Source organism: Equus quagga, chromosome 4 (genome assembly GCF_021613505.1).
Source record: "Equus quagga isolate Etosha38 chromosome 4, UCLA_HA_Equagga_1.0, whole genome shotgun sequence".
Classification (NCBI taxonomy): Eukaryota; Metazoa; Chordata; class Mammalia; order Perissodactyla; family Equidae; genus Equus; species Equus quagga.
The window spans coordinates 106,825,519-106,850,480 of NC_060270.1; the positions used below are offsets into that span (position 1 = coordinate 106,825,519).

The 24,962-nt window shown below is 32.9% G+C and overlaps 1 protein-coding gene across 1 annotated transcript in view; it reads right to left on the minus strand.

Annotated features, from left to right (window-relative positions):
- SCN7A (sodium voltage-gated channel alpha subunit 7) overlaps positions 1-24,962 on the minus strand; it is an 86,937-nt gene that overhangs the window by 49,193 nt on the left and 12,782 nt on the right. The window contains exons 2-9 of the mRNA XM_046659801.1: positions 17,821-18,056; positions 14,539-14,651; positions 14,101-14,190; positions 12,883-13,011; positions 11,344-11,435; positions 6,394-6,600; positions 2,830-2,899; positions 929-1,070 (exon numbers count right to left, since the gene is read on the minus strand). Coding sequence (XP_046515757.1) covers positions 929-1,070; positions 2,830-2,899; positions 6,394-6,600; positions 11,344-11,435; positions 12,883-13,011; positions 14,101-14,190; positions 14,539-14,651; positions 17,821-18,056 — 1,079 coding nt within the window. The remainder of the gene's footprint in view (positions 1-928; positions 1,071-2,829; positions 2,900-6,393; positions 6,601-11,343; positions 11,436-12,882; positions 13,012-14,100; positions 14,191-14,538; positions 14,652-17,820; positions 18,057-24,962) is intronic.

The window sequence follows — 24,962 nt, forward strand, 5'->3', positions numbered from 1 at the left end:
TTGAATATATTTATTTTTTTTAGCAACTGTTTGTTATACATGTTTTTTTCTTTTTCTTTTCTTTTTTTTTTTTTTGCAGAGAAGGATTTGCCCTGAGCTAACGTCTGTTGCCAATACTCCTCTTTTTTTTCTCCCCAAAGTCCTAGTGCATGGTTGCATATCCCAGTTTAAGTCCTTCTAGCTCTTCTGTGTGAGCCGCCACCACGGCATGGCAACTGACAGACAGGTGGTGTGGTTCCGTGACCAATAAGTGAACCTGTGCAGGCAAAGTGGTGAAAATGCTGAACTTTAACCACTAGACCCTAAAGGCTGGCTCTGAATTTTAAAGGGGAATAAGAAGAAATAGAAGAATTGAGGAGAAAGAATACATTGTAGGCATTCAATAAATAATTGCTTAATACATGGTAATCTCATAGGTTCAAAATTTTTGACTAAAGAATTAGTACCTAGAAATGCTCTTTACTTAGTTAATATCGAATGTATGATATTACAGAGCAGAACAGTGATCTCTGGCAGATATGAGTGTTGTAACTTTGGGGAGGTTATTCAACCACTCTGATCTTACTGTCTTCATGCATATATACAGATATATACATAAATACATATATACATACATATATATATATATACTGATCTTGCAGTATATATCATATATATATACTGATATATATACATACATATATATATATATACACTGATCTTGTAGGATTGCTTGAAAGATTAAATGAGATATCATACATAAGGGCACAGACTTGGGCACAGTGTTAACATATAGCTGGACATTCAACAACTCCAGTTCTCTTTTCTTCTATCCTCAACTTCTTTTCCACATAAAAATTTAATAAACTCCATTACACTTGACCATTATTTTAGAAGGGAAGAGCATGGCACCATTCTTACATGCAGTGCAGATTCTCTCTGTTCTTACCTGGTGATAAAGTGCTTCAGGGTAATCCTGTGTCATTAGCCGAAATAGGGCAAGTAAGGCCCAGCCAAAACTGTCAAAATTTGTGTAGCCATCATCGGGATTTATGCCAGCTTTTACACACACATATCCTTCAGGACACTGACTAAGAAGACAAAGAAAGGAAAAACTGTTTACTCTTACGGGACTTTTAGATTATGGCCAAATCCTAAATATAGAAACCTGCCCATGAATCATAGAGGGCTCCCTTTTCCACAGGGAGTAACTGGTCTTCTCCCAAACAATTCCCAGCAAAAAGGCTGCAAATGAGTTAGATTTTAAATTGATATAAGTGAGCAGTTGTTAATTAAGCTAACAGAAAAAAGGGCCTCACAAACAGTTTTTGCCAAGCCTTTGTTAAAGATTTCTTTACTACCCAATATCAAAGAGAAAGAATAATTGATGGAAAATCACACTGATAAAAATACAACCGCAGTAGGGGAGGGCTTAATTTTCAAATGATCTCACCTCACTCCCAGAGATCCCATTATTTAAAGGTGAGAAAACATTTATCACATCAATAATTCGGGAGCAGTACTTGCATTTCAGTAGAAAGATCAGATTAAACATTTATTTCATTTCCTTTCATGGAGTCTTCATACTTTTATCTACTGGGGGCTTGGGTGTTGTGGTCAATTATTACAGCAGTGGCCTAGTATTCTCATACTTTCCCCTACCCACACCCTTGTATAGCTAGCTTCCACATTATTCTGGCTTTGGCCATGAGACTTGTTTTGGACATTTGTTAGCAGTTAACAAATGTGATGCAAACATAGGTTTAAAAAGTATTTGTGCATTGAGGTTGCTAAATTGCTGACCCACAGAATCTGAACAAATGAATTTTTGTTCTTGTCTTAAAGCATGAGCTTTTGGGATATTTTACCACACAGTAAAGTATGATGGCTACACGTGCAACATTGCATGACTTTCTCTTCTGGCCTTAAAATGCATCATTGTGATTCTGACTATCCATGACCAGATAATTTCAACAAGCATTTCAGGTCATATTTGAGTTTGGGATGTCCATAAAAACGGGTAGCTAGAGTGAGACTGGGTAGACATCATGTGATGGAGGCAAAATTTAGACTTGAGAATAGAATGGAATCCCAGCAGTAGCTGGGCAAAAAGAGTTGAGCAAGTGACAAAATGGCTAAATCATCTGAATAAAAGTAAACTACATAACTCATGCTCCCCTCCCACCATGTGCCTTTCGTCAATCTGGGCCCCAGAGCCTATGAAAGAGCTGAGCCTACAAATGGTTGTCAAGTCATCCCAGCTGAGAAAGTAACATAAGAAATTACATGAGTCATAGTACTGCTGAGAAGCACTTTACATAATTTTCTTATCTCTTCATCTGAAATTATAAGACAATAATACTTAAGAACTTTGTCATCTCACTGAAGAATTATTTATAAGCACCATTTTTAAGAACAATAGGCTCTTTGTTAATGTAAATTACAATCATAAAAGATATACAAGCCATAAATAAGTGAAATAACAGCATATCTTCACTATTTCTTTTCTTCAAAGGCTTCCGGCCAAAGAAAAGATTATATTGTTTTTCTTGATAATTGTCACTAGCTCTCAGGAACACTGAATGCAGAAAATCAGATCCTTGTTTAGGTCCCAGCTCTGCCATTTGCTAACTTCTTGACCTCGAATAAATCATTTAGCTAGTCTGCCTATTGCGTTTTCCTGTGAAATTGGATTAACAGTATTCCATATTGTACACTTCTCAGCATAGTTTTGATGATAAAATGAGATAATGCAATCAAATAGGAATCACTAGTAAAGCAATAATCATTCAATAAATACTACTGATTGGTGATACTGACTTGATAGAAGAAAATTTTAACACCACTTACCCAGCATCTGTTCCGTTGCCACAAAGGAGAGCATACCTTTCTCCTTCCAAATAGTAAAAGTTTTCTGTTTCTGAAAAATAAGAAAGAAATGATATTCTATATCTAATATTGAGTAAATAACATATCTGAAATCTATTTAAATCTGCACAGATGAACAGTGCTCTCTAGTGTGAGAAGGAAGGAGCATATAGCCCAGCCTTTTTTTATCTAGGAGGCTATCCTAGCATCTGATGCACGGGCCAGAAGACCTCAGGCAATTCACCTGTTTCACTGCACTGAAAGGGACAAAGCTCAGCACAGAAGGAGGAGAATCTCTTTCAAAATCAGAATTCAGAAAAATGAGTATAACCAGCCAGCTATGACTAGACACCGGAAGGAAAAATTCCCAAGGCTAATCTGTTTGAAAGCTGAGGTCCTCTTCTTCCAGGGCTTACTCCTGATGACCTTCCTGAGCAGAAGACCAGATTTTTCTGTCTGTAGGCTTAATTTCCATTCTCTTCCCATTTTGAAGCTTATTTTTCTCCATGGAGCATCCCGTGCCAATTACTTTCCCTGATGTCACCTAATGTCCAACACAACCCAAGCTAATCTGAGTGATAGCCGTAGAATTTATCCAGGTATCCTTATCTGTTGTCAATCAAAAATGTAAGTTGTGTATTTATGGATATCAGTCACCAGAGTTGGGAACATGCATGCAAAAACATTGGTTTTTTCAGGTTTTGAATTCAAATCACAGAGATCAAACCCATCAGTCCTGAGGGTGTGTATGTGTATATATACACATATACATAGCATACATATATATATATATATATATATACACACACATACAAATATATATATGCAACAATGTATATACATATACACAAAATTGAATTGTTCTAATCTCAAATAAAGTCACTTTAATTTGTCACCTAAAGTAATTTTAGAAAAATTTTTAAATCATAAATAGGAACCATTGATCAAACCTTTACAATGGCAGTAAAAAAAAACAAATGAAATTTGACATTAGTAGAACTGGGCAGTCTGAAGTACTTTCTAAATCCAAGGACCATGACATGGTAATTAGGTTAAATAATGTTTTACAAATCTAATATTTTCAGCAATTTCTAGCATGTTCTTTGAGGAAATGGAATGACTAGAACTGGAAAAATTTTAAAGTGTCAATCTTTAAAAAGCTATTTCTTTATAATATAATATTGTACTTTAACAAAGATGAAAAGAACCTGGATTCTATTTTCTTAGCAATAATCAGTGAAGTAGCAAAATTCATTTATTTTTTAGATAACTAGCATATTTTGTTACAACATCAAAGAAACCAAAGGGTATTCCAATTGGAATCTAAGATCTAACATGCCTCTCCTGGTGTCCTCATCACCAGAACTAGGACCATGAAATAGATACATATAATAAGGAAACATTTCACATACTCATATACTAATAGTTTTGTGTTACTTGCATTATAATCATATTATGAGTAAACCAATGAGCAAAATTAATCAAGATTTGTTTTAGAACTTATTAAATCCAAAGTATAAATAAAATTAATGTAGAAGGACTATATAAGATTTATCAATACTTTATTTTTATTAGTTGAAAAATATGCTTTTATGCTCAATATCACTAGTCATTAGAGAAACGCAAATTAAAACCGCAATGAGGTATTGCCTCATGCCTGTTAGAACAGCTATGATCAAAAAGACAAGAGATAACAAATGCTGGTGTGGATGTGGAGAAAAGGGAGCTCTTATGCACTACTGGTGGGATGGTAAACTGGTACAGCCACTATGGAAAAGAGTATAGAGGATCCTCAAAAAATTAAAAAAATAGAACTACTACATGATCCATGATTCCACTTCTGGGAATATAACCAAAGGTAACAGAAACACTAACTAAAAAAAAAAAATCTGCACTCTCATGTTTATAGCAGCATTATCTACAATAGCCAAAACATGAAAACAACCTAAGCGTCCACTGATGGATGAGTGGATAAAGAAATTATGGTATATGTATACAATGGAATATTATTCAGCCATAAGAAATGAAGAAATCCTACCATTTCTGACAACATGGATGGACCTTGAAGGCATTATGCTAAGTGAAATGAGTCAGACAAAGATAAATAGTATTTGATCTCACTTATATGTATAATCTTAAAAAAAAAGCAAACTCAAAGAAAAAGAGATCAGACTTGTGGTTAGCAGAGGTAGGGGTTAGGAGGATGGGGAATCGGAGGAAGGTGGTCAAAAGGTACAAACTTCCAGTTATAAGATAAATAAGACTAGGGGTGTAATGTACAAAGTGAGGATTATAGCTAACAGTCCTGTAGATACACAGGAAAGTTAAAGCAAATCTTAAAAGTTCTCATCACAAGGAGAAAACTTTTTTCTTTTATTCTTTTCTCCTTTCTTTTCTTTTTATTGTATCTATATGAGAAGATGGATGTTAGCTGAACCTATTGTGGTAATCATTTCACGATATATGTAAATCAAACTATCATGCTGTACACCTTAAAAGAATATAAATGCTTTTACTTTTTTCTAAATACTGTCAGAAAGGACCTGATAATTTTAATATGAGAGAAAAATCCAACAGGAGAGTATGGCCTGGTGAGAAGGGAATAGGTGTTTTTGTGTGTGTGTGTGTGTATGTATGAGGAAGATTGGCCCTGAGCTAACATCTGTGCTAATCTTCCTCTATTTTATGTGGGGTGGCACCACAGTGTGGCTTGACGAGCAGTGCTAGGTCTGTGCCCAGCATCCGAACCTGCAAATGTGCTGCTGCCAGAGCAGAGCGTGCAAACTTAACCACTATGCCACCCGGCTGACCCTGGGAATAGGTTTTAAAACCACATTGAGCTTAGTTAGAATCCTAGTTTTACCACAGAGTAGTTACACTACACTGGAAGATTCACTGAATTTCTCCGAACTTCCGTTTCCTTGTTTGTAACGGGGGTTGTTTATATCTCCTCTGCAGGATTATGGTGAGGATATGTGATCAGGCATGTGAATTACTTATGCATAAGAGATAAGCAATACAGATCTGGCATTATTTCTATTAGCCTAAATATTTTCAGTATTTACCAAAGTATAACTCAAAGCATTTAAAATGAACAGCAGTAATTGAAATCCAACAATAGTAAGAATTTCTATGACGTAGGCCATTTTTTGATTTATAAGGTCGCCTCAAAATTTCTAATGAGTAAACTTACATTTATATTTTAAATAACTTTATGAAAGAAAGGTAATATTATGAGGATTCTACTCTGATGAAATTGCAAATAAGAATTTGGTTATATTTAATTATTTTTTAAAGGAAAAATTTGCAAAATTTAGCAATTCCAAACTTAAGTTTTCCTGATTTAACTATCTGAAGATTGGAACTTTGTGATCCTGATAAATGAAACTGATTCAAATTAGTATTTGACCATCATTACAGCATTGACAGGAATGTATTCTGAAGTTGAATTTGTTCCGAAGTCGAGTGTTCAACATTTCTGTGAAGATTACTCTGCCATTAAGAAAAATGCTATTTTTTTTGACATAGATGGCAAGTGATTCTTACCTCGAATATAATATGGGTTTCCAGTTCTGTTGTGCAGGGTTTCAGTTTCATTTTCTTGGGGCCATCGCAAACATTTATGCTTCAGGTTGCCCATGAAAAGCCCCATCCCAATTAGAGAAAATATGCTCAGAAAAAACAGAGTTAGGATAATGACACCAGTAAGTTTCTTCAAGCAACGGATCAGGATCCCTACAGAAGACTTCAGACCTGAAAAGAGAAAGTTTTGTTTTTGATAAAATAAAATATCTGAGTAAAGCAGCATTCGCAAACTTCTCCCATGGCAAACATGTACTCCATTGAAATCAATAGCTTTGTGTTTTATAATCTAATTCATCATTATCTAGGTCTAATAAGTAAAATAAATAAAAATACAAATGTTGAGGTTTCTGTACTATGCTAATTTATTACACCTGACAAAATAATTCAGACGCAATATTTTAAAATTAGCTATTTATCTATTTCTCTTTTCTACATAAAGAGTAGGCTTTCTTTCTTAGTTACTGCTTTTCGCATAAATCACCATCATGTCTAATCGTAAAGGTATAGATAAATCAAAACGAGTTGAAATGTTGTAAAAACAAGATTAGCTTGAAATAGAAGTATTCTACACTATTCTTTCACTAACTTTTTAAGAATTTAATTTTTGGACCTGATTAAGTAAAACATGAAAAAGTTTTAATTATTAGAAATGAGAATAACACACAGCTATGATATATGGGCTGTATTTATATCAGAATACTTACTAATTGGGAATTCAACCTTAAAGCTGGCTTTATTTAAGAACATTCATTTTTCTAATTATTAAATAATACCTGCTCAATTCTGAACACATAGAAAGCAAGAAGAAACAAAAAACAGAAATAACATAATTGTACGTCATAGATGAAACTAACTTTGCTGCCCTTCCTCCCCTCCTTCCTTCCTTCTCCTTTTCCCTGGCTCTCTTCTTATTTGTTGGTCTGTTTATATTTAGGATCTTAATAACTGCTCAGCTCAACAATGGATGAGAATAAACCAGCTCTGTGACGTTGAGCAAGTTATCAACATTTCTACGCCTCCATTTCATTATCTTTAAAACGGGGGATAATAACACCTATTTCATATATTATTGTGAGAACTGAAAGTCTATTTTTTTAAAGTCACTTCCTCAGATGATTGGGCCTCTTGAACGTAGCAGAATAGGGCTGGAAAAAAGTCATTCTTATGATTAAAGAAATGTGATATCTAGATGAAGTGTACAATTTTAATTGCTAACATACTGAAATACATGTTTATAGCTTACTTTTGTTGCCACTTGGAATTATATTATTAGTTTAGTTTTCTTTTTTTTTTGCCATATGCAGTCTTTTTTAAGTGTTAAATTAGAAATGGAATTTCCACATCAAAATATACGACCACACTTAAGTAGTGATACAAACGTTCAGATTGTTTTCAAGAGATGTTGAACCAATGTATAAACAAAAGACTATAAACATATAGTTAAGCCTTCACTAAACTGAGACATTTGACAAAACATTATTGCCAATTTATTAGAAGAAAAATGGGATAACTTTACTTTGATGTAATTTCTGTGATTACCATAATGAACTTTTAAAATATGCATATTTGCACTATGTACTTTTTATTTGGTAACTGTCACGAGCCCTTGGTATATTTTTCTACTGAAAAATGTTTTTTCAAATTGTTCTGTTAGAATTATTTTTAAGAATAGCAACTCTTACATAAGAGTATGTGTGTGAAGTTTCCTGTGGAGCTTTAATTTTAGTGGTGACAATTTGTTTGAAAGTAAAACAAGTCACCATCAAGTTTCACAGAATCAAGTTTATTAATAATTTTCACTGTTATCTGCCACATGCCAATTTTTATTTTGATTTCCTGGTATAACTTTCCCATTCTTTTTTCTTTTAAACTTTCATTTTGTTTTAGTTTAGGTGTAGCTCTTGTGGAGTTTATCTCTAATTTAATATTAAAGTCTCTGAATCTTGACAGAAAAATTTAAGTGAATTGCATTTATTTTCATAAATTGGCATTATTTTTGGATTGGCCTTCACCATTTTGTTTTTTGATTTTTTTATGTTCTCTTTATGATTTACTATGCATCCTATCCTTTCTAAGTAAACTTTAATTTATTTCTTTTTTTCTCTAGTATTTTAGATAAAATATATCCATTTTGAGAACCTGTATCAAACAAGTTCTTATTTTGAACAAACATGTACTCTCTACATCAAAAACAAAACTGCCCACTATAGCCTCACCATATAAGGAAATAACCGTATGTACGTTCTTATATTTCTCCATTCCCACTACTCAGTTTTTAATATAATTTAGGACTTTTGATCTAGTTATAATTGTTGAATTTTATCTATTTTGCACCGTATATTCTCTTTCATGATTTATAGGAAAGGTAACATTCAAATTCTTACAAAGGCTTGTCAGGAAACATGAATTCATGCAAATAGGGAGTGGAGGGGACTTAGATGACTACGCCCAGCGTAAAGGGGCAGCTGCTCCTCAGCTACAGCTGGTAGCGGCCAGGCAGGTCTGTGGGTGGATCAATGCTGACAATTCATCCAAGTTAACTTAGATTTTAATGTTAAAATCACCAGATTTTTATAATGTTGGCATCTATTCCAAAGTTTTCTAAAACACAAACAAAATAGGACTCTAGTTCAAAAATGATCCACAGATGTTCATGTTATAACTTCTGATTTGTAATATTTGCATTCTGTTTTGCAACCCACTAACAACATTCATTTGGAATTCATTCTCTGTTGAAATGATTTCAGAGTTCATTGTGATTAGTTTGGGTACTAAATCTTCCCACTGTTGAATATTTTACTTTCATACTTTTGTTTGTCGGTAGACATTCAGGGAAGATACACATGTGAAATTTCAGAGCCCTTGCCAGAGCTGAGAATACCTCTCTGCTGACTTCATGCGTGAATGACAGACAGGTATAGAATTCTGGCAGCACAACCTTCCTGCCTACACTTCGCCCCAGCAACTCATGCTTAATATTATCAAGAGCTCTAAGGAGGATCTTTCCAAAGGCTCTTTTCTTTGCTTTTTTGCTTACAGGGTTTTCAAAAGACTTTTATTCTCTAATCTTTTAAATTTACAAAATTTCATATGTCTAAGTGTATATTTTAGTTTTCTTTATCTAGTCTAAGATGAGCCTTTTCCATTTGTGGCTAAGGTCTTTCTCAAGTTAACGGATTTAAACATTTTTTTCTAGAGTATTTTTGAATAATTTGTCTTTTATATTAGTCTGGTCTCTTTTTTAGGATCACTACTTATTCATAAGATGGAACTTAGTTTTCTCTTTCACGAATCCATCCCATTCATGTTTCTGCTGTAGTGATAGAGAATTTCTCTAGTTTTTCTTTACACATGTGGTTTTGTTTTACTCTGACATAATACTATGCAGATAAAACTATACTTTACTGCTTCTATTACCATCGAATATTCACCATGGGTACTATAATTTTTATCACTTCTTTGTCTTAAAGGTATTTTTATTTGTCTATTTTATTATCTCATTTTCATCTTCTACTTGAGAGAGTCTAGGTTTTCCTCTATTGGGACTACAAAACAGATGATTTCTAATGTTTGCTTCTCTTTCTTAGAACACATTACTTTTAAAGAAAAAGAGAGGGTTATTTTCATTCTCTTAAATAACATGTTTCTCTTTCTGTCCTGTAAAATATTGTCATACACTTTATATTGCTGGTATGTGCCTTATTTTCTTCCTTGAAAAAAAGAGGAGTTCCAATGAGCCTGTGTGCTCTCTATTCTAGTGAGTGTAATTTTCTTGTATTAACTGGGATTTCCTGATTTCCTGATTTATAGAAATAACCCTTACCTTTGATGCTGAGATGAAGATGCAGGTGATGCAATTTTATGTTCTAGTAATTTGTGGAGAGTAGTAAGGGAGTTAGGACTGTGGAAATTCCTACAAGGGCAACTCTCACTGCTGGTTTCTTTACCGGGTTTGGTGAAGCTGCCATGCCACAGACCATTTTTATTAAACAGTTTTATTGAGATATAATTCATAAACCATACAACTCACCCATTTAATGTCTACAATTCAACATTTTTGTATATCCACAGGTTTATGCATCCATCACCACACTCCTCAATCTTTTTGCTGTTTTCCCAGCCTGGACTCCAGGTACACAGCATGCGTGTGTCTGGCGTGCTTCATGGTATGCCAGTGGACAAAACCTGCCTGGAGGTCTGACTGTTGGTATTACTACACTTGCACCTAGGTTTACTGATCCAACTCTTTCATGGTACTTCTGACTCAGCAGCTAAAAAACTCTTGAGTGGAGTTGTCCCTATCTGATTGTTTTTATACATTCTGAACAACAAATTAGAAGTTGCTGGTAGGATTCTCTAGGCTATCTTCAGGAATGGGAGCTGTAAATTAGTCCTCAGCATCTTCGGTCAATGTGCTCACAGCTTTACCTTACACAGGAGAACCTCCATTGTGGCTGTGGATGCACCCTCTCCACGCACTCGGAGCTAAGGAGAATTTACCTTATATTATTTTCAGTGCAACTGGTTTTTCAACGCAATAAGGAAAAGAAGAAGGTAGACTAGATATCTGTCTAGACTGCTGTTTCTCTCAGAAGTCTAAGGACAATTTCGTAAGTTCATATTTAAGAAGTAAGAATAAATAAATAAGAAAAAATAGAAAAATAATTTGTTTTGATTGATCTCTACACTTTATGATCTCTACACCCACCTCAAATAATTAACAGTCAAATGTGATATTTTTTCTTACCTTTCCTGGGGTGAAATATATTTAAAAGTCAAAAAATTCATTGATTTCAAAGCTGAAACACTGTCCAATTTAATATTTCTCCAAGGAATAATAGAGGAGTTCAAATGAATATATGGGAGCACATAAAACAAAATTAAGAAAAGGAACTCAATGCTATTTCTTACCTTGGTTTAAAGGAATAATTTTCAAAATTCTCAAATTTCTTGTAATTCTAAATATTAGAATGAATTTTAGAGGTGAGTATCTTGTTATATGCCTGTGGAATTAGATTAGAGTTATTTAGAAGTCATATTGAGTCTAGGCTACTTATCTTTAGCTTTGTAGATGCTTTGAAACTTATTTTAAAACTGGATATCCAAAGTTTCCCTTTCTCTCAATATTCCATTTTGCAAATAGTTTCATTATTGATCAGAAGACAAAGATTCCTACAAAGTGCAGGATAGCCAAGTAAATATTAACCCACAAACAAATCAAGAGAGTTCATGAAATTTTGACACTGTGAGTACTCTTAAATCCATATCAAATACTTTATATTATGTTCACAAATATTTTACCTAATTAATGAAAAAATAGTTAAAAATAAGAAAAATCCATAGTTTCTTAAAGGAATGAGCTTCATTTTTAAGCATTTAAACTGATGATGACGATGATGATGATAGTGATGATGATGATAATGATGATAAAGATGATAATGGTGATGGTGATGATAGCAAAAGGCAGGGTGTGTAGTGGTTAAGGGCCCAGAATCTGTAGCCAGATTGCCTGTGTAGAAATCCAGATTGTCTCCACTATTTTCTAGCTGTGTGACATGGAAAAATTGCTTAATCTTTCTTGCCTAAATTTCCTTAAAGGTAAAGAAGGAATAATAATACTTTCCAATTCTGAGGCTTTTTGTGGGGATTAAATAGGTTAATATATGTAAAGCGCATAGAAGGGCCCATGACACACACTAAGGACTAAGTGTTAGCTAAGTGTTTGCTAACAGCAACGGCAACAGCAGAAATAATGGTACAATGGTAGTAATAGATAATAATTTCAATGATATTAGCTACTATTTTTTGATTGCTTACAACATGGCAGGCACTGATTATGCTGTTTATAAAGGTTATTTCTTTTTTAAAAAATTGACCCAAAATCTATAATAGAACATTATTTTAAACTATTTTAACAGGAGTTTGATGCCAGTGATTATTTCCTTAGCCATAAAACAGAGTACACAAAATAGAAGCATTAAAAAAAATAAACACACATGTAAATCGTTAGAATTTAATATAACACTCTAGAAAAAGTATGTGTGTTTGTTTAAAACATCTTATTCTGATAGCTGGTATATTTACTGGTCTTGAGCAATGTAGGTAAATAAAATATAGACTGGAGACAGAATCGAATATGCTAGGATCCTCTTCTAAGTCTCCAGCAGGTTTTCCGTTCACTGAAACAATCATTTAAAATGTAAAAATTCAATCTCTATTGTTTTCGCTTCAGATAGTAAACAGAGATAATATCCATTCCTTTCATTTTTATTGCTTATTCTGAGGAGTTTGAGCTGCCTGAGAGAACTCACTGTGATTATGATTTATGAAATATCTTTTATTCACAGAATTTTGCAGGCAGAAAACTTTGTCAACCTCAATGTTTCTTTATGAAAAGCATTTGCTTAACAAGATAGTATTACGATGTTTGCAACTTAAAGAAATACTCACTCAAACAAGGTTACGCTGAAATCCAGCCAGTTCCATGGATCACCAAAGAAATAAAAAGATCCTGCCCAGATGCCTCTTGCAATGAGTTTTACAAGTATTTCAAATGTGTAAATTCCAAGCAAAGTATCCCTGCAGGAAAATTTTCATATACACATTAAAAGTGAGAATAATGCTTTGTCAGCTCTGAAATACACTGTATATGATAAATATCTTAGAACCAATCAACCAACCAACAAATCAACCAACCAGACAACAATCAAAAAAGCACGTGTCCCCTGAACCATAAGATAGGCCTTTAGATAAGGCTTCTAGAATGGGCTATGTCTTACTGCATTAACCATGAAATTTGACTATCAATTTTTTCAAGTCCTAGCTCAGGGTTATAGTCTTCATATATATTTAGATAAATGATGAAAATATCAAATACCAAATTTATTCCACATTGGAAACTATACAATAATTAACTAAATTGTAAAGGAGTATGAAAGAACTAATTTTATTGTATGTGTACACAAGGATTTTTATGGTGAATCAGTATTATATTTACCTTCCAAAGACAACTAATTTTAAGAACAGAATTAAAGCTCGAGAGGTAGCATCAACAAAGCCTTCTTCCTAGAAAATGTAATTGGCCTTTCCCACATTGTAGTCTCATGTAAGTCAAACTACTCACATCTCTTAGGAAAGAGAAGAGAAGTAGAACAGAGAGGAAGAAAGAGAAATAACTTTTTTAAAGAATGGAAAGAAATAAACGTTATTTGAGTTTGAAGCAAATCAGATGTGGGAGTGCAATAGTAAGGAAAATCCAAGGCACTGAAATACTGTATTAATTATTAATAATTAACTTTAAAATAAAACCTCACTTGTATGATACCATAGACATAGACACAGCTAACGACTTGCACATTTATGTCATGGTAACAACATGTTGGGAAATAGAGACATTTAAAATCCAATTAAGAATAATGAAGAGGTAGAAAAACATTAAAATTGATTAATTAACATATATGCATACTTGTTTTTACTTGGAAAATTCATTAATTGTGGTATGTGTATAAATATTTTACTATGTACAATGAATATTAAATTATATATGAAATATAAGTATTAAATTGTACAATGTTTTAATATGTAGTATATAAAGTACTGTAATACAATATGTTAAATATAAAATATAATCATATATGAGATTATGTATAATAAAATTATATAACTTACTGTAATGCTGCCCACCATTTTGGCAAATTAATCATGGTCATAAATACGCAGTCAATCAGGACACTAGTTAAAATTAGCAGTCGGAAAAAGGTAGGTTATGGTCAAGGAATAATGGATAATAAATAATATTGGAAATTATGTTTCTATAATCTGTTTACATGTATATACACGTATGTGATAAGATAGTTTCTTAAATGTTGAAAAAGTATACACCATTCACATTGAAAAACAATGAGCATTAAGATTTTTTAATATTTACTACTGCTGTGTGTACTAGAAAATATATTTTAAACATGGAACACTTAGTGCAGTTATAGTCTAGATTTCAATATGACCTAAAAAGAAATATCAATTCAAAAGAGAAAAAGACTGCAGCCATGTTGAATAGAAAAGTTGCCTTTGATATTAGTACAGTCTAAAGTCAATAGAAAAGGATATGGATGTACCAAAATCTTAATAGTTGTTCCTCTAATTGAACTGAAAGGAGACAATGTACACCAGGTGGCATTGAATCTAAAGATTGTTCTCTTTCTATTTAACACCATGAAAGTCTACAAGAGGAAAAAAGAGCATCAAGTGAAGTTAGAACTAGAAACTATAATCTCATCAATTATGTAACATATTGCCAATGATCGTTTCAATCATGAATTCTAACACTTACACTTTTCTTATATTTTGATATTCTTTTACAGACTAAATCAAATGGAATAGTTTTCTTTAAACTTTTTCCATTGCTATTTAGGCTTATTTACTACTTTTTTTCTTTTTTGTGACCAATGTTCTACCTTAAAAAGCCATTTGCCACACACCAATCCTCAAGTCTTCCTGTAGAGCTAACGTAGTAGGAAAAGAACTATATCCTGATGGCTCATGGAGGTGCATTTAAACACCAGAGCTCAATGAATGTAAAGAAAGTTAATTTTATTTCAAAGCAAATAAGGTGTGGAATTACAATGGTAAAAATCACCCAATGCACTGAAATACTGCATTAATCGTTAGTAATTATGTATGATATAAAACCCAACTTGTATGTTATCACTGACATAAACAAATCTAAAACAAAAATTTACATCATGTAAAATGAATATGTTGGGGTATAGAAGCATTAAAAACAAAAACAATGAAAGATCAGAAATATCCTAAAAATGAGTCTATATATGTATATTTGTGTATATGTGAGTATCTATAACATATAGAAATACACACAGCAAAAGTGTGTATGTATGTATGTCTGTGTGTGTGTTACATAAACACATATATACACCTTTACTATATATACATATCCATTTGGAAAATTCATTTATTGTGGTGTGTGCATAAATATATCATATATAGTGAATATTATGTGGATTATAATATAACATAGTGTATGATATATAGTATATAATGCAATGTGATTCATATATTATACTAAAATATGTATTAAATATAATCTATTATATACTGTAGTATTATATATTATATAATATGTAATTATACAGAGGGTATGTAGTTACTATATATTGTATTTAAATGTATGTACAGTACAAATATATTAATGAATGCAAATATATATTCATCAATATTTTATGAACATCTTTTCTTTTTTTTTTTACTTCTTTTTTTTTTCCTGCTTTTTTCCTCCCCAAATCCCCCCAGTACATAGTTGTATATTTTAGTTGTGGGTCCTTCTAATTGTGGCATGTATGAACATCTTTCCTAAGTGGAAAACGAACTGTGCCATAATTCTCCTCAATAAAACATTTTTCCAACATACAATTTGCAGACATTTTGGCCTGTACTGTAGTTATTTTCCTTCATTCCATTTTAAATGCAAAGAGAAAATCAAAAGGGCCAAAGAAAATAAATCTGATTATTTAGGATATACTTTCCATATACTTTCTAGAACAATCTCAAACTTCACCCAAGATGTATGTGCAACCAATGAGCTTATATGTCATTGTGAAGAAATGAGTAATACCAGATATAACAATTTTCCAGTTAATGTTTAAGTGCTGAAATTGTTTATTTAATTTTAGAATTGTTTATTTGTATGCCATCTTTAACAGAATAAACTGAATATAATTCAAAATTTTAACATCTTTGTGTCATCATGAATAACTACTTTTTATACTAAGTTATCCTTGCAGTTTGAGGCTTGTTTCATTTTTCAAAATGCTTGGTTTTGTCTAGGTTTGTCTAACAAACCTAGAGTTGCCTACCATGTCTGTATACACTACAGAGAACTCAGAATTCTGCTATAGTAGACTTACCTCTATGCTTACTGTGTTATATCAATTATTATGACAAGCATAGCAAACACTGAAAGCAGAGATAATTGAGATGACGACTAATATTTTCACTACAATGTTCTCAAGATTTTACAAGGGTTTTATAGTTAGTGTCGCATAATGCCCATGGAGGCTACCAGACATACTGGAGTCTTTTTGTTAATGTACATATTTACATTGTAAATTGCCATACAAGGCATTCCAAAGAGTTGTGGCTGTACAAAACGATCACTTTGCCTTCCGTCCAGAGACTTTGGTTCAATTTCTTTTCACCCATTTGTTAATACTCTTGAATGCTCCACAAGAACATCAAATTACATTTTTCCACAACAAACCTAATTCTCATCTCCCCAAACTTGATCTTTTTTTATAGTTATTTCATTTTTGTCAGTACCACCACCATTCTTCCAGGCTGGAAACCTTGGCATTATTAGCCAAGCTTCAAATCCTGTTATTTCTTCTCTGTTTGTTTGTTACCTCTCTCTCTCCTCCAAGATACTCCTACAATCCAGGCCTCTTGACATCAGGCCTGGATTACTCCCTCCTATTGCATTTTTCTGACCCTATCTATTCCATGCAATAATAATTTAGAAATCTACAGATTAAACCTTGCTTAAACATTGCATTTATAGCATCAGTCTTTTGGTCACCACATTAAATCCATGTTGACATCTCCATTACCTCATCTTATTTCCCACAATTTGCAACACAGTTACAAAGGTTCTAGTTCTGTCATCACCCTGTCTCTTCCCTATTCCAGAATTAATCTCTGCTCTTGCCTGTTCATAGAAGATCTTCCCTTTCCCTTGTTAAAATTTGAAGTGTTCTCCAAGCTATAACTCAAATTCTATTTCCTTAATGAAAACTTTTCCAGCTTTGTCAGTCCACACAGATCTATGCCTTTTCTAAAAATAATTATTCTTATTTTTATCATTTTGTGCTTGTTCTAGGATTGTTCAAATATTTATTAGGTTCCTCAAATCATTCTGGGGTTAAAATAGGATGTGAATGTATGAATGAATAAAAATGATAAATAAAATATAGATTGGCTCTATTTTCCTAACCTGAATAAGCTCATCAGGTTAAACATTTTAAATTGTTGTATATATTATATAAATTTTATACTATAGTTATTTTTAAATTAATAACCTTAAGTAGCCAGTACTCATACTCCCACAAAACAAATCGTTTACATTAAGCATTAAGGCATAGCTGTGTAGCCTATTACAAAGCAAAGCAACCCCAAACAAACTAACCAACCAGGCAAGCAATGAGTTTTGATAAAAATCTCAAATATATGTGAAATTTCTTATGCAGTTTTTGATAACTTAAAATTATCTCCTAATTTATTCTTCATTCTCTTTTTTCATTCTATCTCAATTACGTTTTTTGCATGTCCAGAAAATAAAATAATAAAGATGTAGTCACGGTAACTTCAACTAATCCTTACATTTTTATTCCTGTAGTATGGGTCCACATCTTCCAAGGGCTCTGACACCATTCCTCGAGGAAGATTTCCATAAACAAATGGAAGCTCTTTTCCTACTTCCAAGTCAGCGTTTGGCTTTAAATCTTGGTGTTCCTCACTGTCCTTTTTAGCAATACGCTGTTTCATAAGTTCAAGAGACTCTCTTGTGAAGGGAACAAGGCTTTTAGGTTCTGGGGAAGCCATTTCCAATTTTGCACCTGTAAGAAATATATTTTCTTCAGTTCGACAAAATTTGGGTATATAAAGAAAAATTTAAAATTACAGAAGATTAGGATAGGAATAAAAAGAGAACAGAAAACTACATGCATTTAAAGATCATTCCTGAGTTTTGCAGAAATTCGAGTTGTTAAACTAGGTTTCGTTATACTTAATGTTAGATATGACTTGTAATTTCATGAGTAACTTATTCTGCTTCATTTACTCATTCATTGAATCCTCTTTCCTTTACTGAAATCTGCTTTTCAGTTTCTTGTAATGAAAGAGTTCTAAAGTCATTAAAGATTTTTGGGGGCCAAATCCAATCATTTCAGTCCAAGCTGTATTAACCACTGACTAGACTTTTCTTCCCTAAACTTGGTCTTCATTGGCTCTGTGTCCCACTCTTCTGTATCTCTTCTTATAGCTCTCATTACTTGCCTTGACTCAATTCTTCCTCTCAACTTTTGACTTTGATATCCCTTATAGTTCAGCCTTTCTCTGTTATATCCATCTTTTTGGTGAATGCACAGGCAAAAACAGAGTTTCTATTATTGTATATGGATATTTACCAAGTACATTTCCCTAAACACCCTCTTCCCTCATCATCTACGTGGCATTCCCACTAATGACAGCAATTTAAGAAGTAAAAATAAAACTAATTGTTTTTCCCCGTGACTAGCATCACTTTTTAACCGTCTAGCCATTATAAAAGCAAAAACTCAAGTACAAACTCATTACTTTAAAAATTGTTTATGAAATTTTTCTCTTTCTCATCAATTCCTCTGAACAAAATGATTTTCTTACAATTAATTTCTATTATGTACTAAAATGTTATCCATTGTTCAGGTATCTACATCAACGTAAGTAATCTTCAAAATTCTATATCTGGATTTCTGTAGTAGCCTTTACAAGTTTCTCTCGATTCTAGTCTTTATCTATTTCAAATCATCCTACAAGCCACTCAAATTTGTCTTCATTAAATATAATTTCATTCATCAATTCCCCATTCATGAACCTTATTCTTTCCTCTCACATAAAAATAGATTCTTCTGCTGATTTTCTCCAGCCCAATTCCTGGTAAAACTGACTCTTCAAGTGATTCGACTTATGGACAACTGACGGATTATTCTTTATTCATTTCCCTTAACCCTCTTTGTGATTTTATTATTGTGATTAAGGATAAGACATTTTGTGATTGATATTGTGGCATTCTGAATGTGTATATTTTGTCTGTTATAGTGCTGGCCTTAGCCGAATTCCTTCTCTAATATTTTCCTAAGACAGAAATAACACACTTATATGCACACACATATATTTTACTCAAGAATTTTCCACTGTTGAGTGAAATTGAGTTGTTGAATAGTTTAATCCATTACTTGTCTATTAATGAAAAGTAAGAAAAGATAAGTTAATTAATCTTAATAGAGTACCAATCATTGCAAGAATCACGTTCCAACCACTAGCTTAAATAGATGGTGGGTGGAGGATATTTTAAATACACAAATGGCAATCTCATAGACGTTTAAGAGAGGATGCATAGTTTATTTCTGTGTCCTGGGGTAATACATATGGAAAATCAAGTACTGGAATGACTATGCCTTTCATGGGATCAAAGTTTTTCTGGCTTTTCATTTCTACTGCATTCTATCTGAAGAATGACTTCCTTTGCTTACTTCTATGAATGAACATAAAACAAAATGCCATCCCAGCCTCAACTTTGATTTTTCATTTTAAGTTCTCACCATATACCTATAACCTCTATCTCAAAAATGTAAATAAAAAGATTCTTTAATTGTTCTAGCCAAGCCTATGGATTCATTTCCCCTTGGCTCAGTCCTTTCTGACCAGAGAGAGGGACATTTTCACAACAGCACTGGCTGCTTATGCACAAATCCCTCAAAAAATTTTGCAGAGATTGGGTGCAAAGCAATTTTAAAGAGAAAAATATGGAATAGGAAGATTAGCACATATCTACTTGGATCTCTCCTTCCAGACTAATGGTACAAAAACTAACAATTGCTCATCTTAAAATTTACTTATTTTCCAAATATCTTGCTCAATATCATGCACAAAACTAACACTTACTAAAAGTTTGTTAAGAATTACTTATATATTCCATATGCACATAAAAACACATATACAGTAATACCTCACATATCAAACTTTATTGAGTGGAGTCAAAATGCTTTTAATATGTGCAATTTATAAATATAAGCTACAGATAACTGAAGTTTGCACTTACATATGAAATCTCCTCCTTGTAAAATATTTAGTGAGCTTTCAAAATTGTATTCCTTACATAGGATTCCTTCAATATACATTAAATAGTTTCTTAATGACTCATTATAGGCTAGTGTAAACAAATTAAATCACGAATTATGGAATTAGATAGACTTACATTCAAATTCTAAATTCTGTTACTAATGTTCTGAGAGGTTTCAGTCAAATTACTTAATATTCTTGAAACTCTCATTCATAAAACTGGTATTTTTTTCTTCAGGTTAAATAAGGATAAAATAAATAATATGGATAAAAATGCCTGGTACAGTGATTGACACATAATACGTGGGAAATAAATATATTTTTCTATCTTAGAGTGATGGGTCAAATCTAATAAAATAATATATAATAGGAGTTCATGTAAGGTTTTGAAATTTGGACCAAAACAACCCAACTGCACAAGTGTGGTAAAAAAGGAGTTATGTTTTTGCAGCAGAGAAAATTGCCAAGGGGTTTTACTTAATAGTAATTGCAATATAAATCAATACTGGTTTGAGACTGCCAAGAAAGCTAATATAACCTTTGTCTGTATTGAAGGAAGATGAAGGAGGCAGTCTTTTCCTGTTCTGCTGTAACTCACGACCATATCCAAAAGACATGTATGTGCATGTATGTAAACTGGAGGGTCTTCAGATAGGAGCAGAATGTTGATTAGACTCAAATCACACCATCTATAGATCAGTTAAAGGAATGGAGGATATATTAGTTGAAGCAGAAAAGATTCAAGTAGAACATTATCGTTTCCAAGTATCTGAACTATTCTCATGTGGAAGAGAAATTAGACTTATATATTATTTATTTAAAAAAAAAAGAGGAACTAGGATCAGGGAGCTGAAGCCAGAATAGATTTGGCTCAAGATAATAAGGGACTTTCTAAATAGCTGTCAAAAAATAGAATAAGTTGATTTGGACAGTAATTCTTCCCCATAACTAGCAACGTGGAAGCATGGACTTGTTGACAGTTGGGTAGAACCATTTATATGGATCCAAACATTGATTGGTTGCAACCCTGTAATTTTAGAACTTTCCCATCTTAAAATCTATGGATTGAATTTTCACAGAGTATCACATGACCTAAAAATTTGGGCTAAATATTAGCTAAACTAAACCTATGCAGCATTGATAACACAACCAAAAGCAATTTACATCTACCTTTTCAGATTGCAATAAAAGTATTTCTTATATCTTGTATTTTTAGGGATTGATTCTAAATACTAACAAACATTATTAAGCTTATGTATGTAAAAAATATTATCCTTAGAAGTAGATACCAAGGGATGTTGCAAACTTATTACAAAAGTGCTGCCATTAATTAAAATATTCCTGGATACTTTCCACTGAAACCTCAAAATTCAATTTGCCAGCCAGTTTCCTTACTGCATAGTCCAAAAATAATCTTGCTTTTTTTTTTCGTCACTCCATAGCACAATGATCTTTGATTCTTCATTTTGCCACCTACTAGCTATGAGACCTAAATAGCATAGCCTGAGTCATCTTTCCTCATATGTAAACTTTGGAATCCCTCATGTATCTTTCAAGGTCATAAAGATTAAAACAGATCATATACAAAAAGCCTAGACAATAGTACTGACTTTGTCAGTGCTAATTCTTTCTCCTAACCCATCAGTTATCCCAGAAGACTTCTTTAGTGATAAATCTGATGTTGAATGAAACCACTCTAGGTTGTTGACTAGGTGAATGAATGGATAGTGGGTGTTGTCTTCTATGGTATGAAAAAGAAATGCAAGCACTTATCAAATGGAACTGGCTTGCATCAGATTTCTAGATGGCTGAGTGCAGATTGTAAATTATTAATCATTAAATCATAATTCAATAAATGCATTTCTGCGGGGAATTTATATAATATAGTTCAGGCACTATGCTTTCCGGTGAGTGATCTTAATACAGTGCTAAAGACTGAAAAATATAGAAAGATTAATAGTTAATCTGTCCATTAGAATGCCTTTCTAAAAAATCGAATAGCTAAAGTAAGTTTTTGGCAAGAATAGTATCAAAGTCAAAGTCATACTCTAACAAGTTCCAGTTATACTAATATTTTATATTGTTGATTAAAGTCCAAGCCATTTCTCTTGGACATAAGTTGAAAGTAGCAGAACCAGCATCAGTATGGGGAAAAGAGGTGCATTTTTATAGGAAAAATATTTTCTTTAAAACAAATTTCAAGCATTTGAGCACAAGCCGCCAATATTTATCATAATTATGGCAATTATAATTATGGGCACACTTACTGAGTGACTATCATTTGCAAGGCACTGGACTAGATGTTTCTAATTCTATTATCTCATATTCTCACATATCATCCTTGTGATCACCATTTTACAAACCAGGAAACAGAGATTGCTGAGTTTCATGACTTCTCCATCATTGTATACCTAGTTAAGTGGTGAAGATAAATGCTAACCAGGTTTGTCTAAATTTGAGTTCCTTTAAACTACACCACAAAAGTGCTTACAAGTTTTAAATTTTCTACAACTGTAAACAACTGATACCTCAGCATGGCTACTTTAGAGATATTCAAAAACCAATGGGCTTCCTGGGAAAAGTTATCCGCCAGTTTGCATCACTGAGTAGCTGACACGTTGATGTCAGGTGGGACTGTCTGGAAAATTTCTTTATATCAATGTTGTCAAAGTCAAATATCTTGTAAAATTGAAGGTGAGCAAGCATAGTGGACATTAATTCGGAATGGAGGAAGTGCTGCCTAGCACAGTGATCCTCTATATAGATTCAGGGAATTTGTTATTGTATGAATCATGGTGGGATAACTCCTGCAACAGCAGTGGAAAGGACCAGATAATTCAGATAATGACTTTTCCAGGATCTCATGGATCTAAGAAGTGACCACACAACCTTGGCCAAGCCAATCAAATGCATTAGCTCAAGATTTCCAATTTGGATTTAATGACACAAAATAAGAGGGGCAGTGGCGAATCCATTTTTGCAAGGGAAGCAGAAGCTTCTGCAACAACTTTCAACAGTTTGGGGAGTGATGGTAGCAACAGAGCCAGTAACAGTGTCCAGTGCTATATTTTTGGTGGTTTGAGGAGATATTATTGACATCTGCTGGAGTAATTCTGCCGTGTGATATTGGCTGTGATCTTGGCTGCGACTTAGTTCTCTCTCCTCCTATTTTTTTCTGTAGATGCCCAGATTTAGGATTATTAAGAGATGAATTTTATCACATGGTTTCATTTCTCTCAGGTTGATTTGTTACCGTCATTAAGCATAATTTGAAGCATTATTATGATATAGAATCTACGTACAAAATTAGTAGTTTATTTCAAATCAGAGTGGAAAGATAGAAGCTATTCAATAATGGATACAAGGAAGTTTATGGAAAATGCTTGTTTTTTCAGTATTTTCACCATTAGGGTGAGCATTCTTTTTCTGTCCATCATTTTAAATCAAATTTAGGCCCCATTTTCCATAAAGTCTTTGAAGTGCGAGAGAGAGTGCAAATAGATTTGGTTTTACTTTTCCTTTTCAGGCATTTTGAAGTTTGGGCATTCTCTGCCTTCTAGTTATGCTGATGGTGTGGGTTTTGTGTGGTTTCAATAGTTTTCTTTTTGTACTGTAATGTTTGTAGAGCATATGTGGGAGGTTCAGAATTGGGCAGCTCTTGTTATCCTTGGCTCCATACACTTTCTGTATCCAAATAAATTTTAGATAGCTCAATGACATACGCAAAATAAAATTAAAATTAAAGAAACAATAAAACTTATAAAGGAAAGCATAAGTGAATTTATTTATCATAATTTAAAATGAAAGTCCTAGTTTAATGAAGCATATTCCTGGCTAGGAGGTCAGAAAATAAGCATTCATAAACATTTTTGGTAGTATAAACTGGTACAACTATTCTAGATGGAAATCTGGCATTAGTTCTCTAAATTAAAATGTGTATCTCTTACCCTAGCAATTTGAGCAACAAGAACTTACCCCATGGGTACACGTCAAAACAATTTATATACACAAGTTTGTTCAGAGCAGTATTTTCATAGCTAAGAATAGAAGCAGTCAACACGTATCTCAGGTGCAGCCGCTGAAAAAATATATATGGCACGTACTTACAAGGAACGGCTGTTAATTTTTTATGCTTCTGTAATCCTATGGCCTTTTAAAAGTATATGCATGTAGAATGATTTTAAAATAGAAATAAGTGTTAGCTAGGAAATGATGTGCTTCTCAATATCTTTATAAATTAAGAAAACACCTAGTACTTGATTCCTAACCTTGTACACAGATCACGGGTTCTGACAGTGACGTCTATAAGATCTGGATTGTATGACTGACTGTTATACCATATAGAGAATATGGAATATGGGAGAAGTGCCAGTTTAAAGATTAGGGGAGGGAAAGATAATGTTTTGTATTTTTCAGGTTTGAGGTGCATCTGAAATAACCAAGAGTAAAAATTCAGAAATTAATTGGAAATATGGATCTGGAGCTTAATAAAGATAATTAAACTCTATATGTATGTGTATATGTTTTATATATACAGAAAGGTATGTGTATATATGAGTGTGTGCGTATATATATGTATATACATATTGTACATGGTTATATAGTTATATGGATATATAAATGGCTGAAACCAAGGGAGTGCA